Here is a 17,130-nt window from a genome sequence, read left to right as displayed (position 1 = left end):
GAAGTTTGGTTTGGCACAGCGCCGCAGGACACGTTTGCCCTTGGGCACTGGCCTTTGTGTCCACATTTTTGCAAGCACCACATTTGAGGAATTAGACCTGGCCACGTCGGGGCGCCGCGCCTCCCCATGCCAATATTGACCTCAAGGGGGCACAGCGGGATCCCCGGGAGTCGAAGGAGAACCGGGCAATGTTTGAGAAGTGTTCTTTATCTTCAAAGTCACACAATTTCAGCAGACTTCCAGCGTGACGCAAGGAGCTCTTTGGGCACGCTTGCATCCCCGTTATCTTGACCGACTTTTTTTTTTGGAGTGGGGGGGGCATTATTTAGTCAATTCAAGACATGTTAGGACATTATTAACGCATCTAAGGCATTTGGGGACAGGATTCAAACAATTTAAGACTTTTGGGGATAATCAGGATGTTGGTGCGACCCTTGCTGCCAGGATGGAAAAGACGTGCACGCGCACACGCACACGTACGGACGCAATCACAGGCACATAAATGTGGCGCACGCTAACCTTGACTGATCTCACACGGCACTCACTCGCCAAAACATGAAAATATTCACCCGCTTATTCGGTGTAATTCCAATTTTTTTTTCGACCTTCACAGAGACATTTCAATCCTAATTAAATGAGACTTTTGTGTGAGTTGCTTCGTTCACTTAAGGTGTAAAGATGTTTTTTTTTGTTTGTTTCCAAAAAATAAAAATAAATAAATAAATCATCGGATGATTAAAAGCTTCCGTGAGTTTTGTGTGAAGCGAGCGCGGATGCTTTCAGGCTGGAATTTGAATCCATCCAAACGGGTTCACACATTTGGACGCGAGTTAAGGACAAGTTTGTCATGACCCGTGTCTGCCACGTCAGTGTTTTTGTTATTATTTTCTTCCCTCCTTCCTGCCATGTGCCTTTTGTTATTGTTTTCATCACCTCCCTGCCATGTGCCTTTGTTATTGTTTTCGTTCTCACCAGCTACGCACCTGTTCCTAGTCATCATCACGCACCTGTTCCTAGTCATCATCACGCACCTGCTTCCCATCTGCTCCCCTAAGTACCCGGACTATTTAAACCTTCCAGACCGACAACGCAGTGTCGGGTCATTACCCTGTTTGCCTCCTGTTGCCACGTCACCTCGGACTCTCACGACTTGCGCTTCGCTCCCGTTGTTGTACTTGTCTTCGTTCCCTGTCCGCCTGGCTCGTTCCCGTCTCGTGTTTGGTCCTTGTCATCGTCCAGTTAGTCTCGTTCAGTTGCCTGTGTTGTTTCTTCGCCCACGCCCCGTTGTTCGTCCCCACCAAGCTCCACAATAAATCTCCTTAAAGCTTCACCTACCCCTGCTTCCTCGCTTCTTGGGTCCACCTCCTCATCGCCGCAAGGCGACTCCTGACAGAATGACCCGACCTCGAAAAAAGGACCCAGCGAGGGGCTCGCGGCGGCGTCATGGACACCGCCGCACGGACCCCCCCCACCAACCCGCCGATCAGCTCAGCGCCACGTCTGCCACGCTACCCGCTTCCCCAGATTACGAGGACTTGTTCGAAAAGACCGCCTACCTTTTGGACTCCCGCCGCGCTGAGTTGGGCGCACGACTGGCCCAGATAGCGGAGCAGGTGGCCTCGATCGCGGAGAAGGGCGCTGCCGCGGTACCACCCCGGGAGACTATCATGGAGCTGACAGCTCAGATGGTGGAGCTGGAGGTCAAGATGGTGGAGAGCATGAGGCTGGCACAGCTGGCCGACCGACAGCTGGCTAAAAGGCGTCCCGCTTCCACGTCATCTGCCGCAACCCACGTCGCCTCCACGTCCGTAGCAGCAACCCACGTCGCCTCCACGTCAGCTGCAGCAACCCATGCAGCCCCCACGTCAGCTGCACCGACCGTGCAGCCTCCGGTGCCTGCCCCTCACCAGCCTGCCGACCAGCCCCGTACCTCGTCTTCCTTTCACGGTAACGCCCTCGTCTTCCTTCCCGACCTTCCTCCACACTGTACCATTGATTCCGATTACGACGACAATTTTGATCACCAGGCCAATTCACCCACTCACGCTTTAGTTGATAATGATTTAGCAGATGATTCTGAGCACTATGCCCCGCACGTTTTTGTCGACTCGGATCACGAGTACGATGCAGACCACATCTACGCCTTGTTAGACGCTCAGCGCCACCCGGACACAGTTAGTACCAGTCACTTTTTCCCCCCCGAACCATTCCTGACACCTTTTTCGTTTGAGTCTTCCAAGACCACCTCCCAATCCACCTCGCGCACTTCACGTCCCAAATCACGTAGATCACGGCCACGTCGTTCCCCTCGTTCACCATCGGTTTTAGCACCTGCTCACGTTCCCCTGGCACCCCCTAGCTCGCGTTCACCAGCCCCTGTAACCTTGGTCCCGCGTGTTCCCCATTCCCCTGATTCCCTATGGCGGCAGGCTGATAGGGATCAGGGCCCCCGGTTCGGCTGTGCCCGGACCGACTGCTGCATCCGGCCCTCTGTCGCCCCCCCGCCAGCTACTGAACTTTGTCCCGGCTCCTCTCCAGCCGCAGCGTCCCATCCCGGCTCTCTGCCAGCTGCTGAGCCCCGTCTCAGCTCCCCGCTAGCTGCTGAGCCCGTTCCGGTTCCTCCCCAGCTGCTGAGCCCCTTCCCGGCTCCCCGCCAGCTGCTGAGCCCCTTCCCGGCTCCTCGCCAGCTGCCGAGCCCCGTTCCGGTTCCCCGCCAGCTGCCGCGCCCCGTGCCGGCTCCCCGCCAGCAGATGAGTCCCGTTCCGGCTCCCCGCCAGATGATAAGCCCCGTCCCGGTTCCCCCCGAGCTGCTGGGGCCTGTTCTGGCCTCCCGAGAGCTGCTGACCCCCGCTCCGGCGCCTCGCCAGCGCTTCAAGTTCCTGTTCCGGCGGAGCACGTCCTGCGTCCGCCACAAGTCCCTGTTCCGGCGGAGCACGCCCTGCGTCCGCCACCAGTCCCTGTTCCGGCGGAGCACGCCATGCGTCCGCCACAAGTCACAGTTCTGGCGGAGCACGTCCTGCGTCCGCCACAAGTCCCTGTTCCGGCGGAGCACGTCCTGCGTCCGCCACAAGTCCCTATCCCGGCGGAGCACGCCCTGTGTCCGCCATCAGTCCCTGTTCCTGCGGAGCACGCCATGCGTCCGCCACAAGTCCCTGTTCTGGCGGAGCACGTTCTGTGTCCGCCACAAGTCCCTGTTCTGGCGGAGCACGTCCTGCGTCCGCCACCAGTCCCTGTCCCGGCGGAGCACGCCCTGTGTCCGCCATCAGTCCCTGTCCCGGCGGAGCACGCCCTGTGTCCGCCATCAGTCCCTGTTCCGGCGGAGCACGTCCTGCGTCCGCCGCAAGTCCCTGTTCCGGCGGAGCACTCCATGCGTCCGCCCCAAGTCCCTGTTCCGGCGGAGCACGCCATGCCTCCGCCACAAGTCCCTGTTCTGGCGGAGCACGTCCTGCGTCCGCCACAAGTCCCTGTTCCGGCGGAGCACGCCATGCGTCCGCCACAAGTCCCTATCCCGGCGGAGCACGTTCTGCGTCCGCCCCCAGTCCCTGTTCCGGCGGAGCAGGCCCCGCGTCCGCCACAAGTCCCAGTTCTGGCGGAGCACGCCTTGCGTCCGTCACAAGTCCCTGTCGCGGCGGAGCACGCCCTGCGTCCGCTACCAGTCCCGGTCCCCGCTGCGCCCGGCCCGCCGCGGCTCCAAGTCCCGTTCTCGGCGGCGTCCGATGAACCGCCGTCGCCACTCGCCTCTGGCCCTGCGGTGCCAGATGAACCACCGCCACTTCTCGCCTCCGTGTCGGCGGCGTCCGACGATCCACTACCGCTCCAGATTCCTGCCTCAGCGGTGGACGATGACCAGCCGCCGCCTGCCGCCCTTGCCTCGGCGGCATCCGACGAACCGCCGCCGCTCCACGTTCCTGTCTCAGCGGGGTTGGAGGACCAGCCGCCGTGCCACGTTCCGGTCTCGGCGGGGTTCGAGGACCAGCCGCCACTCCACGTTCCTGTCTCGGCGGGGTTCGAGGACCAGCCGCCGCTCCACGTTCCTGTCCCGGCGGGGTGCGATGACCTGCCGCCGCTCCACGTTCCTGTCTCAGCGGGGTTGGAGGACCAGCCGCCGGGCCACGTTCCGGCCTCGGCGGGGTTCGAGGACCAGCCGCCGCTCCACGTTCCTGTCTCGGCGGGGTTCGAGGACCAGCCGCCGCTCCACGTTCCTGTCTCGGCGGGGTTCGAGGACCAGCCGCCGCTCCACGTTCCTGTCCCGCGGGCACTCGACGATCATCCGCCGCTCCAAGTTCCCGTCCCGCCGGCGTTCGACGACCAGCCACAGCTCCACGTTCCTGCTTCGGCGGGGCTCGACGACCTGCCGCCGCTCCACGTTCCTGTCTCGGCGGGGTTCGACGACCAGCCGCCGCTCCACGTTCCTGACTCGGCGGGGCTGGACGACCAGCCGCCGCTCCACGTTCCGGTCTCGGGTGCGCCCGGACGTCCGCCTGAGTGTTCACGGGTGGACTTGTTGATCGGGCCTCCCGGACGCCCGCCTGAATGGCCCCGTCGGGACTCGCTGGTCTGGCCCCCTGGACATCCGCCAGACTGGCCTAGTTCGCGGGCCTTGGTCCCGCCTCCCGGACGTCCGCCCGAATGGCCCCGTCGGGACTCGCTGGTCTGGCCCCCTGGACATCCGCCAGACCAGCCTAGTTCGCGGGCCTTGGTCCCGCCTCCCGGACGTCCGCCCGAATGGCCCCGTCGGGGCTCGCTGGTCTGGCCCCCTGGACATCCGCCAGACCGGCCTAGTTCGCGGGCCTTGGTCCCACCTACCGGCCCCCTTCCGCCCACCCTCGTTCTTGGACTTGGTTTCATTTTTGACTGTTTTCGTTTGGGACGTCTGGAAGCCGTCCCTTGAGGGGGGGGTACTGTCATGACCCGTGTCTGCCACGTCAGTGTTTTTGTTATTATTTTCTTCCCTCCTTCCTGCCATGTGCCTTTTGTTATTGTTTTCATCACCTCCCTGCCATGTGCCTTTGTTATTGTTTTCGTTCTCACCAGCTACGCACCTGTTCCTAGTCATCATCACGCACCTGTTCCTAGTCATCATCACGCACCTGCTTCCCATCTGCTCCCCTAAGTACCCGGACTATTTAAACCTTCCAGACCGACAACGCAGTGTCGGGTCATTACCCTGTTTGCCTCCTGTTGCCACGTCACCTCGGACTCTCACGACTTGCGCTTCGCTCCCGTTGTTGTACTTGTCTTCGTTCCCTGTCCGCCTGGCTCGTTCCCGTCTCGTGTTTGGTCCTTGTCATCGTCCAGTTAGTCTCGTTCAGTTGCCTGTGTTGTTTCTTCGCCCACGCCCCGTTGTTCGTCCCCACCAAGCTCCACAATAAATCTCCTTAAAGCTTCACCTACCCCTGCTTCCTCGCTTCTTGGGTCCACCTCCTCATCGCCGCAAGGCGACTCCTGACAAAGTTGGCTTGGCTTGCGGGTAAGCCAGCAAAAACGACATTTATCATTTCCACAAGGGGGCGCATGCGGGTCACATCAACGTTAACCCGAACACAATTAGGAGTTCAAATCCGTGGTATGGTTTCAAATGAGGGTTTCAAGCCACGGTTAGGGTTCCAATACAGGATTAGGATTTTGAAGTAGGATTTCAGGACAGGATTAGGGTTTCAAACATGAGTTAGGGTTCAAAATTAGGGTTTTGATCCCCACTTAGTGTTTCAAAGATGGGTTTGAAGCCGAGATGACAGTTTTAGACAAGTGTTAGGGTTTCAAACCAGGGTAGGAGTTTCAAAAGAAGGTTAAAGATTTAGTCTAGTAGAGCAGGAAGCCGAGAGCAATTTTCACCCCTTTCTCGCCGTCTATAAAAGCCTGGAGCCCTCCTTGCCCCTGCGATGCCCCTCAACCGACCCCCCCCCCCCCCGAATCCCTCCCCCAGCACCCGAGGGACCGCTTGACTTCCTGTATTGAGCACAAACATATTGATCACCTCCTCTGTCCTCACTGTCCTTCTCACAACAACCCAAATTAAGGTTTCAAGCCTGGTTTTACATTTCAAATTAAGGCTTCAATTGGGGAGGGTTTAGAACAAAGGTTGTGCTTTGAAATTTAGGTTTCAAAACGGAATTACGAGTTTCAAATATTTTTAGAGTTTTAAGTAGGATGGAATTAGAGTTTCAGGTCAGAATTAGGGTTTCAAATTAGGGTTGCAAACCAATACTGCGGTTTCAAGACAGGGCCAAGATTTGAAATCTGGGCTAGGTTTCCGATTCCGGATTAGGGTTTCAAATTAGGGTTAGAAATTAAGGTTTTAAGACAAGGTTCGGGGTTCAAGGTACAATGTCTAGTCAGGATTATGATTACAGTGTAAGGTTTGATATTGCGGTAGGGCTTCAAAACTGCGTTTAGGATTTCAGGCTCGGGCTCTAAATTCAGGGTTTCAACAAAGGGGTAGGGTTTCAAATGAGGGTTTGAAGTCTGGGTACTGGTCTCAATCAAGGATTGGAATTAGAGCTTCAGGCAACAATTTCCAAAGTAGGGTGTCAAGGCAAGTTTCGGGTTTCAAATTAGGGTTTGAAGCCAGAAATTGAAAGGAAGCTTTGAAATGACAAACGATGGAACGGTCTTTGAGGTTGTTTGTCTTATGTGACCTGTCGGCCCTTCCCCGTCCTCCACAGAGTACGGCGTTCACATAAAACCAGCTCATAAAATCACCTTGGCGTCCAATCAATAAAAAGGCAAGCGCCGTGCGGTTGAGACGGACCGGTCGCGGCCGTCAAGGTCCTTGCGGCGCTAAAGTCGACACCGGTCCTCGTATAAAAGCAGCAAGTTTGCGACCGCACCGCCTCCATTGATGAAATCCTTCTTATCTTATTGATGCGGATGCCAATACGAGAACGGCAAGGTCGCCGCAAAGACGAAAGGTGCCGCTAGCTCCTCCGCGCAACTTTCAAAGCGATCGCAGCCGCTGAAAATTGAGTGATCGCTCAATCGTTTTTGTGGCACATGCTTCTTGTGAGTGTTTTCATTTCATTTACTGAACGGATTGACGTTTCTTTTTTTTTTCACTTCAGCAGCAGCATGCTTGTAACTCATATTTGGCTCCAAAAAAAAAAAAAAAAAAAGTCATCAAGGAAGCGACTGAAGGCAACTGGAATGTACTGAAATGGAACAGGTTTGAGTCCACTTGGGGGGAATTTGGATTTGGCGCCCTTTTGGAAAGGACTTGTGGTGGCCTGAGGGAAGATTGGAAGACCAAATTCCCCTGAAAGCGACTTCTGGTCTCCAGAACGACCATTGCAGTCCACTTTGAGAGAATTTGAGATCCGTTTAGCGCACTTCGGTCCCCTCTAGGAATCTTCTAGTCCACTTCGGAAAAATCTGAAGCCAGATTCCGGTCTACAAAGCACTGGCGCTCAGGCATAGGCCTTGCGGGCCCTTCAGCGCGAGCGTGCGACGTCGCGGACAATGAGTGAGGCTGGCACACTTCATAATAAGCATGGACGGCGCCTCCTTATGGCGCATTGATTTCCGATAGGTGCGCTGATAGAGAGGCGCGGGGTAATTACGCTGTGCAAGCAGAGGTCGTCCTGGACAAATATCATCAGCGGCAGATTAGAATGAAAGGCCGCGTCAGGTGGGGGGGGGGGGGGTAGGGTGGGGGGGGTGCATATAGCAGACCCTCAGAACCAAAATGAAGGCGACGAGGAGAACGAGGAGCTCTCAATGTCGCCACCTTGCTGGCAGGTCATCAGCTGAGAGACAAAATGACGCGGCCTTGGTTTTCTCTTTTCATAGTCTGAAAAGAAAAACATTCAATTTCGCAGGAAGAAATAAAATCCCAATTCAATTTTTTTTTTTTTTTTGTCAGTCCAAAGTCAAAGTGTAAAAGTAAAAGATAACGAACTATTACTTTTACTGATTTTATTTCACCTCTCATCACATGAGGTGTTTTCCTCCCCCCTCAGCAATCCTCCCACCAATCGTTCTCTACCCCCCCCCCCCCAGCTGGCAACAGCGGGATCCCGCCCGGCTGGTGACAAGCGTGTGACATCCGTATCGCCGCCGCTCACTGTGAGACGTGGCCCAGGACGTCTGCATTAGCATAAACTCGGCGGAATGGCGAGCCAGCCTGTCAGGGGGCTGTCAGCGTCAGCGTCAGCGGCGCCACGTCAAGCTGCGGCCGAACGACTGAGCCACACCTCCGCGTTAACCTGCCGGTTTAGCGGCCTCGTCGCAACCCGCTTGAAAGGCGGTATTAGCGCCACCAAAGTGACACCTTTGAATACTTCCAATTTGGACCAGAAGCCCTTGAAGTGGACCAGGACACCCTCCAAGCTGAATAGAACCTCCGAGAACACGGATGGGCAACTGAAAGGATGAACATTTTTTGAATCAACGCTACTGGAGGTGCCACGCAGAGGGAAGGCAAGTCCAAAATATTCTTGACAATATGTTTTTTGTGCCCCAGTTAGTCCAAACACAATATTCTGATTAAGACATTTTATGGAATATGAATTGAGGAGAACAATACACCCCAACAATCCCCCAAAAACAGGAGCTTCCCAAAGTGGACTGGAATGTCCTCCTGTGACAATGTCTCGCTCTTCCACAAGCTCTTCTTAGTGACGGGCAGCGGGTGTTACCCGAGTCCCAGCTCGTTAACACACACGCGCCGACCCAAAACGAGCCTCCCCCACACTCCATTTAGTGTAATAACTGCAAATGAGGTAAATAGCAACGATATTTCGACACGTCCGAGGCCCGTCATGACTCGCCACTTAATTTCCCAACAAAGGCGGCAAAGGTGTTTCCATGGAGAGGGAAAATGTGCGTCCCGGCTCTCTTTTCATTTCACCGTAATTATCCCGCACGCAAACTCGTGTGGGGAGAGAAGGAGGCGTTGGGGGCGTTTCGGCTCATTGCTTTCATGTGGAAGTTAAAATAAAAATGCGCCGTGCGTCCGAATGTTCAAGACTAAACCATGTGAAACTTTCAGGACCAGACGACATGTCGCAACATTTCCCTTCCTCCTTAAGCATTAAGTTGGAGCACTTTCCCGCTGAACACCAGCGCCCCCTGCAGGCGCAAATCCTCCTATCATCCTTCTCATCTTCCTCCTCCACCCTCCCCGTCACTATCACCAGCTTCTGTGCGTTTCCAGACTCAATAAAAAATAATAATTTAAACCACAAACTCTTTGACTGGATTTTGGGAGAAAAAGATAGGAGGAGAAAGCAGGAGGATTTAGGAACGAGGAAGGAGATGGGAGAAAACAGGAGGATGCCAAGGAAAAACTTTATCTTGGCTTTCTGACATACACTCAACTTCATCTGGACATAAATATTCTCAAATTTGAACCTCACCCCACCCGGAGCTCAGAATACGGTCGTCATCACTTTGAACACTTTTGAGAAGGTGGGAGGTGACGGGGGGAGAAGAAGTGGAGGAGAAAACAGGAGGAGGAATGGGGAAAGTGCGAGGCAATGACAGTAAGGAGTTGACAGAAGAACTTCGGAGGAGGCGTGGAGAGAAAAGAGGAGGCTGGAGAAAAGATGTGGAGGGAGGCGTGTAGGTCGATGAGATAGCAGGAGGATATAAAAAGAAGACTGATGGCAGAAAGTAGGAGGAGAAAGCAAGGGGAAAAGGAGGAGGAAGGAGGGAGGAGAGGGACGACGGGAGGATGCCAAAGTAGATGAGAGAAAGCAGGAGGACATAGAAGGAGGCGGGAGGAGTATGCAAAAGTACACATGAGAGTAAAGAGTGGGGAGAATAAATTAGGAGGAGGCTGGAAAAGCAGGAGGAGAAAACAGGGAAATAAAATAGGAGGATAGAGGAAAGGGGGAGGAGCTGCATGATGTAACATATGAGGAGAAAGCAGGAGAAGGAGATAGGAGGATACAAGAGAAGTTAGTAGGAGACAGGAGAGGATAGGAGGAGGACGTAGGCAGGAGGAGGGAAGAGAGGAGGTAGGAGCCAAAGGAGTAGGAGCAGACAAGAGGAGGTTGGGGGAGAAAGTAGGAGGCAGGAGGGTGCCGTTAGAAAGGAACAGGAGAACGGACAAGGAGGCACTAGGAAGCAAAAGATAGCAAGAGGAGAATAGAGGAGGCGAAAATAGGAGGAAGCTGATGGAGTCAGGACAAAGGAGGTAAGCGGGGCACCGTGATGGGATTCAGGAGGAGAAAGGAGGAGGAGATGGCACAAAGCAATGGACGGTGGATGATGTTGATGTGGCAGAAAAGAGAAAGAACTCCAAGAGAGGAGCACGAGGAGGAGGAGTAGGAGGAGGAGAGTGAGTCAGCACCACGAGGAGGCGGGAGGATATTATTAGGGCCACGTGTCTGATGGCCTGCTATTATTACGACGAGTCAACATCTAAGCTTCCACAACATCACATGCGCGGCACATCAGCACATGCTCCAAAAAAAGGAGCATCAGAAATTGTTTTATTGGGATAAGGTGCTGAGTGCAGGTGGGGTTTTTTGGGGGTGGGGTTTAGAGAGATATAAGGATCATGCCATGAAACGTGCAGACTGAAGGAAAGTCTCCAAATGTTCCTATTTGATCCGACAAAGACTAAAAAGTGTTTATTGAGGTGAGCCGTTTCGTTCAAGGTGAGCAACCATGCCGTGGAGCAGACTGACATCCGAGCCAAGGAACGATTATTTTTACGAAGTGCATCCCAAAGGGACAATAAAAGAGTTTGTTGATTGAGGTGAGGCATTTATTTCTTCAAGCAGATGACGCACACGGCAAATACTGAAACTGAGGCTCGGATCGAAAGCGAGCGCATTCCCGGGAGAAAACATTCACAGCGGGGCTCTCACGTTCTTTCCGAGCGTCATCTATTGAAGCAAATAAACACCCCACCTCAAGAAACGCCTTTTTTTTTGTCCCTTGGGGACTAGATTAAAATATTGCTCGTCGGAGACTTTCTTCGATGCGTATGTTTTGAGCAACGTGAAGAAATAAACGCCTCACCTCAATTAAAAACCCTCAACGACGCTTGAATTGAGTGGAGGTTCGTTTGAGGGGGCGGGGCTTGTCCCGGACCATAGTTTGTATCGATACGGCCATCAAATGACCAAATGAGAGGCGAGCGGCACAAGCGAAGAAGCTCACAAAGTGTCATCGTTTGTCTTTGTGCCGCTGACGGGAGCTCCACAGGCGAGCTATTATCCAAAGTGAGGCAGTCTGTGCGCTTCGTCTGCGCTTTAAACACTCTTCAACACATCCGAGTACGGCACAGGAAGTGAAATGTCAGCGCCGAGCCCTTTTACGAAGCTTTGTGGAGAGCGCACAAAAAAAAAAAAAAAAGAAGACAGCAAAAAGGGAAATGTTAATGAATTGTCAGAGGAGTAGAAGATCAGAGGAGCCAAACGAATTTCATATCACACCTAAAGACCCAGCGTTTAATTAAAAGTGGCCTGGAAAAAAAAAAAAAAAAAGAAAAACGCCGCCCTGACAACAGCTTCTCTCCAAGCAAATTCAAGAAATCAATTACCGGAGCCCCACGGCAAGGAGGGGGAAAGCGAAACGACCTGAGAGACAAAAAAAAGGTGACTCCCGTGGCTGAAGGGCCCACGCTCCCCAAGCGGGGCCTCCTCGACAGCGCTCGCGGCGCTTACTCACGCCCTCAACCTCCGCTGCGCCTCCACGCTCGCTCGCCAACACGGATTATTCCAGGAAAGTCGTGCAACGCGCAGTGCTCTGCTCGACTACAAGTCACTATTAATAGTTCCGTTTGACTCATTAAAACGCTCTCATGAGGGAGTGGCAAACCTTTTCGAAGATTACCCGTGTGGAGCTAAAGAACGACAACATCGGTCTACGTCGGTGTGGTTCCAGGGTGCACAAGACAAGACAAGAGCAAAAATCGTTAAGGGGTGGAAATTCCCAAAATGTCTGATTTCAAACCAAAATGAACAAAATGCTGTTCAATTTCAGCCGTGAGTTCTGGAGACTTTTTTTGTGGGTTCTGGTGTTATGGACCACAAAATTTGGCGTTGATCAGTAAAACTGATCTCTAAGACTCATTTGAGGTCACTGTTGGGGTAACTCTCAAAAAATGTCTGCTTCGTCCTAAAATGGGTGGCTTCCTGTTCGATTTTTGGTGCGATCGATCGCAATAGGGAAGTGGACCAAATTTCAAGTCTGTGACTGAAAACGGCAACATGGCAATTTTTTTTTTTTTTTTTTTAAGAATTCCAGTGTGCCCTCTGGAATGAATTTGCCGAAAATGGATACCAAAATGCATGACTCCCTGTTCAATATATGACAGCGATCCTGTGACTTTTTTTTTGTGCATCTTGTCACGAGAGACAAGTACACCAAATTTCATGTCAATCAGTGAAACTGGTTTTTCTGGCTTTTTTTATTATCATTATTTTTTTACTTCTACAATTCCAGGAGGCACAAGTGAGTGAGTTTCTTCCCGTGGGGCTATTTGGAGCTATCGCGCTCACTGCTATGTTCGCAAACAGTCAGCAGGGGGCGCTAGAGGCAAACTCCAGGCGGGTGGCTTCAGTGAGGTCAGTTAAAGTTTACCCCGGCCACTCAAGTTGAGTACTTGAAGTTCTCATGGCGGAGATGTGAGAGTCAGCAGTCCACCCTCGAGAAGAAAAAAAAAAAAAAGGGGGGGGAGTCTCGCTGAGTGTGTGCGTCCGAGGCGAGTTGGGAAGCGAGCGTTCATATGAGTGCGCGGGGATGAATATGAATGAGGCAAATGAAAGCTGATGAATGTTTGCCCTTATCTCCATAAAGATTAGACAATTCCCTTGAACCGCAGCCAAGGACGCACACAATAAAAAGACACTTTTTCAACAGCTCATAACATCACATCGCCATGAGATGATGGATCATGTCCCGAACTCAACGTGTTTACTTTTTTTTTTTTTTTTTTTACATTTTTTTTTTTTTTTTTTATCTCACATTCCCATCGCCCGATCCTGGCAAATGATCTTTTAACAAGAACCGCGGGACAAGGTACACACGAGATGGAGAGAAATTAATTTCGATATTAGGCTCTGGCATTGCCCGGGAGCCCCCGCTGGCCCATCGGGGAAGCGAGAAAAATCCCGTTTGGCCACTCAAGGTGAAAGACATCAAAGTAGGGCTTCAAGACAGGTAAGAGTTCCAAGGCGTTAAGGGTTTCAAACATGGAATATGTTTTCAAATAGACGTTCCGGCCAAAGTTTCAAAGTAAGGTTTCAAGACAGGGTTATTGTTTCAAAGCTGGCGTTTTAAAGTCGGGTCTCAAGACAGGGGGGGGAGGATTTCAAAATAAGGTTTCAAGCCAAACGCACGCCGCGAGATAAACACGGCGCATGTCAGTGGAGATTAACAACCTTCACCGTAAACCTGCGAGGACTGATCGGAACTCCCGGGACGGTCATAAACTTCAGCAACGTCGATAAGATAAAGTGACAAACTTTGTCCACAAACGGAACGTCTGACACTTTGCAAAGCTCGGCTCAACTGGCAAGAGCGCAAACTTTTTGGAGCATGCTGTGGATGGCCGCCGTGTGCCTCCTGTGGGGGGCCTCGTGGAGCCTGCCGGCCCCCGCCGCCCCCCACCGGCAGAAAGTCCTGCTGGTGTCCTTCGACGGCTTCCGCTGGGATTACGACCGAGACGTGGACACACCAAACCTGGATCGCATGGCCCGCGACGGCGTGAAGGCCGACTACGTGACGCCGCCGTACCTCACCATCACCAGCCCCACGCATTTCACGCTGCTCACCGGTAAGACGGCTTTCTCCGCTATTCAATTTTGAAGCAAGAAAACAAAACAAGAACAGAGATAGAGATGTATTTTGTTTGGATAAATGAATGCATCTGGGCGCGTTTCTGGCGGACAGGTCGCTACATCGAGAACCACGGTGTGATCCACAACATGTGGTTCAACACCAGCAGCACGGAGAAGAAACCGTACTACCAGACGCAGTTTGTCAACGAGTGGTGGGACAACGGCACGCTGCCCATCTGGATCACGGCGCAGAAACAGGTCCGTCTCATCCGAAAAATTGTTTTGGCAGGACCAGAGAGTCAGCGGCAATCTGGCGGATGCCGGAGCACAGCTGGAAAAATTCTGCTGTGGATTTAGATGGGTGACCATCCAGGCTTTTGGATGGTGAACTGACTAAAGTGGCTTTTGTGCTACGCTGGTGATGTGACCTGACTTCAGTAAGCCTAAATCGCCAATTATGGTCTCAACCCGACTCGGACTTCGACATGAGCTGTAAATTTTGATATTGAGTTCCTGGTGAGTGAACTGTGCAAAAAGCATGAATACATTGAAAAATTAAAAAATCAAGAGTCGTCTAGTAAAGCCGTTGAAACAATTATACTTTTACCAGGGTCTTTTATTTCCCACAATTTTCTGTACTTCTATTCAAGTCCAAAGGACTTTTGCCACTTCAGGCCGAACAGACTAGTCGACTCTTCGACGAGTCCACATGTCACTTCACTGCTGTGTATGACGATGACATGTTGAAGTGGATTAATCCCACTTTGCCCCTAACAACACGGACACGTCGCTGAAATCAACACGGGGTTGGTTCGGGTTCGGGTTGCAGCAAACCAGCAGCCTCAAGTGCAGGGAAATATTTTAGTCGAAATGTCGACAAGTAGCTTGGTCATTTGCACAATATGCATATTTAAAAATATACATGTTACTATTATTATTAATAGTGTCCAAACCTCGTTTCCGTGCTCTGGCAGGGCCTGAAGTCGGGTTCTCTTCACTTCCCCGGCACAGCATCCAGCTACCAAGGCCAGACGGCGATGGTGCGTGAGGTAGAACCGCTCCTCTACAACTACAAGAACGAGACGGCTTGGCGCGAGAACGCCGACAAGGTGATGGGCTGGTTCCGCGACCAAGATCTGGACTTTGTGTCGCTATACTTCGGTGAGCCGGACGGCACGGGGCACCGCTACGGGCCGGACTCTCCTCAACGACGGGATATGGTCCGGCAGGTGGACCGGACCGTGGGCTACATCCGACAGTCGGCGGAGAACCACGGACTGAGTGACGTCTTGAACGTCATCATCACCTCCGACCACGGCATGACCACCGTGTACCGCAACGGACTGGTCGAGGAAATCACGCTTTCCAAGATCCCAGGGTTCTCCTTCCGGGATCTGTCGTTCCACCTTGTGGACTTCGGACCTTCGGGGATGCTGTTGCCCAAGCCGGGTAAATTGGAGAAGGTGTACCAGGCCCTGAAAGGGGCGCACCCGCACCTCCATGTCTACAAGAAGGAGGAGATGCCCGAACGCCTTCACTTTGCCAACAATGACCGCATCTTGCCCATCATTCTGCTGGCCGACGCGGGTTACGTCATCAACGGGGTGTGTAGCGATATACGGTAAACCCCGCCCGTGCTGGCATATAAGGTACAGTCCAACCTTTACGAGATGAGCATCAACAAAACAGAATAATCACTTCAACTGTCATCACTGATAACAAAAGGAGAAGATACTTCACAGATGTACTTCAATGTCCTGACTACAGATAGCGAGAAACTTCACATAAGATGAAAAACGATCAACTATGATAAAAGGCAAACCTGAACGACGGTTTCAACTGCAACTTCAGACAATCTCCAATCGACGGATTGCACTCACCAAGAGGGCAAAGTAGGGTTGGGGTCCAAACAAAGATTAAGGTTTCATGCCACAGTTAGGGTTTTTAAGTAGGATTTTAGAGCCAAAAGGGTTTCAAGTTTAGCTTTGAGATTTGAAAGTTCAATCAAGTGTTAGGGTTTCAAATTAAGGTTTCAAGACAAGTTAGGTTTCCAAACAAGGGTTAAAAGGTTTGAAAAAATGGTTTCAAGTCGGGGTTTGTGCTTCAAGGCTGGGTGAGAGCTTCAAAGTAGGGGTTCAAGCTTGTGATAGGGTTTAGAAATCCAAATTAGGGTTTTAAGGCTGGGTTAGGGTTTGGTGTTTCAAAGTAGGGTTTCAAGTAAGGGTAAAGGATATAAAGTACAAGTTAAGATTTCAAAGAGTTTAAATAAAATTTAGGGCTTCAAATCAAGGGTATTGATTCAAAGTCTGTGTTAAGGTCTCAACTAAGGTTTAGAGTTTAAAATGAGGGTTTATAATGAATGTCTGGGGTTCTAGGTAGGGTTTCAAGCCAGACTAAGGGTTTGTTATGGTTTGAAATTGTGAGCGTTAGTCTGAACTTTTTCTTACTTATCCAATAGCTCCCTCTGCTGTGTACCGGCAAGTACTACAAAAATATTGTCCCAGGGTGTCGCGGTTTGGCATACGGACAGGATACTCATTTGTTGTGTTTTGCTTTATTGGTGTAATTTCACACGTGTCTGTTTCTGTTGTGCATTTGGGCGTTCAGTACTTCCCCGTGCAGTTCAACAAGGGCGAACACGGATTCGACAACGAGGAGATGGACATGAAGGCCTTCTTCAGGGCGGTGGGGCCGGCGTTCCGCAAGGGCCTGAAGGTGGGCCCCTTCGAGACAGTCCACGTCTACCCGCTCATGTGCCATATTCTCGGCATCCAACCCGAGGTCAACGACGGCCGACTGGACGTCACCAGGGAGATGCTGCTCACCAGCGCCGCTCAGGACGACGGTCAGAGGCCCGCGCCGTCATCGCTACGCGCCGGCAATGACGCTTTCGGGCCTGGTTTACAGTTTTAAACCGTTAAGGTTTCACTGCTTGCTAATGCAAAACGTTCGACATTCATTTCAAAATGATCAAGACTAAATTGATCATTTCTGCATTTAATGACGCTTGTCTTTATATTATCTTTTTGTGTGTTATCTTTTCTTTGTTGTTGTTCTGAAGGACGCCAGCGTGTAAACTTGGTTTCGAACGCTTTCGTCGGCTTGGCTGCGACGGCCGGATTTCTTCTCGTCGTTTTTGTCGCGATAGTGGCGCGAAAATTGGTCAGCGTCAAACGACACGGAAGGTAGGAAGGAAATGTTCAAGTGCTCCTTTTAGCTTTTTCTTTTAAGTCGCATATAATGAATTAATTAATTTTGGGCGTTTTGATTTCAGATCAGCACCTCCCCCAAATTATGCCGAAACGACTCAGCAAACTTCATTTTGAGTAAAAATGACACTAATGTGTGTGAGTGTGTTTGTGTGCGGAACGAATGAGTGAGTAAATAAAATAAAGTG

General features: G+C 52.0%; 1 protein-coding gene across 1 annotated transcript; it reads left to right on the top strand.

Annotated features, from left to right (window-relative positions):
• The first annotated feature begins 13,491 nt into the window (after nucleotides 1–13,491).
• Nucleotides 13,492–17,107, top strand: LOC148322330 (ectonucleotide pyrophosphatase/phosphodiesterase family member 7-like). Its single transcript, XM_088317467.1, has 6 exons — nucleotides 13,492–13,729; nucleotides 13,846–13,991; nucleotides 14,708–15,337; nucleotides 16,341–16,578; nucleotides 16,795–16,918; nucleotides 17,008–17,107. Exons 1-6 carry the CDS (start codon nucleotides 13,492–13,494, stop codon nucleotides 17,057–17,059), a joined length of 1,428 nt encoding a protein of 475 aa, XP_088173593.1. The 3' UTR covers nucleotides 17,060–17,107.
• Nucleotides 17,108–17,130: the final 23 nt, after the last annotated feature.

The sequence above is a fragment of the Idiotropiscis lumnitzeri genome, chromosome 15 (genome assembly GCF_059441095.1).
Source record: "Idiotropiscis lumnitzeri isolate Australia: NSW breed Sydney's pygmy pipehorse chromosome 15, RoL_Ilum_1.0, whole genome shotgun sequence".
In the NCBI taxonomy this organism is placed as follows: Eukaryota; Metazoa; Chordata; class Actinopteri; order Syngnathiformes; family Syngnathidae; genus Idiotropiscis; species Idiotropiscis lumnitzeri.
Note: the sequence above shows the minus strand (reverse complement) of the source record. Positions and strands in the feature narration are given on the sequence as shown.

Coding starts and splice junctions, on each gene's coding strand:
- LOC148322330 (XM_088317467.1), top strand. CDS start 13,492: ATGCTGTGGATGGCCGCCGTGTGCCTCCTGTGGGGGGCCTCGTGGAGC. Junction 13,730..13,845: donor GCATTTCACGCTGCTCACCG/GTAAGACGGCTT, acceptor TCTGGCGGACAG/GTCGCTACATCGAGAACCAC. Junction 16,579..16,794: donor CAGCGCCGCTCAGGACGACG/GTCAGAGGCCCG, acceptor GTTGTTCTGAAG/GACGCCAGCGTGTAAACTTG.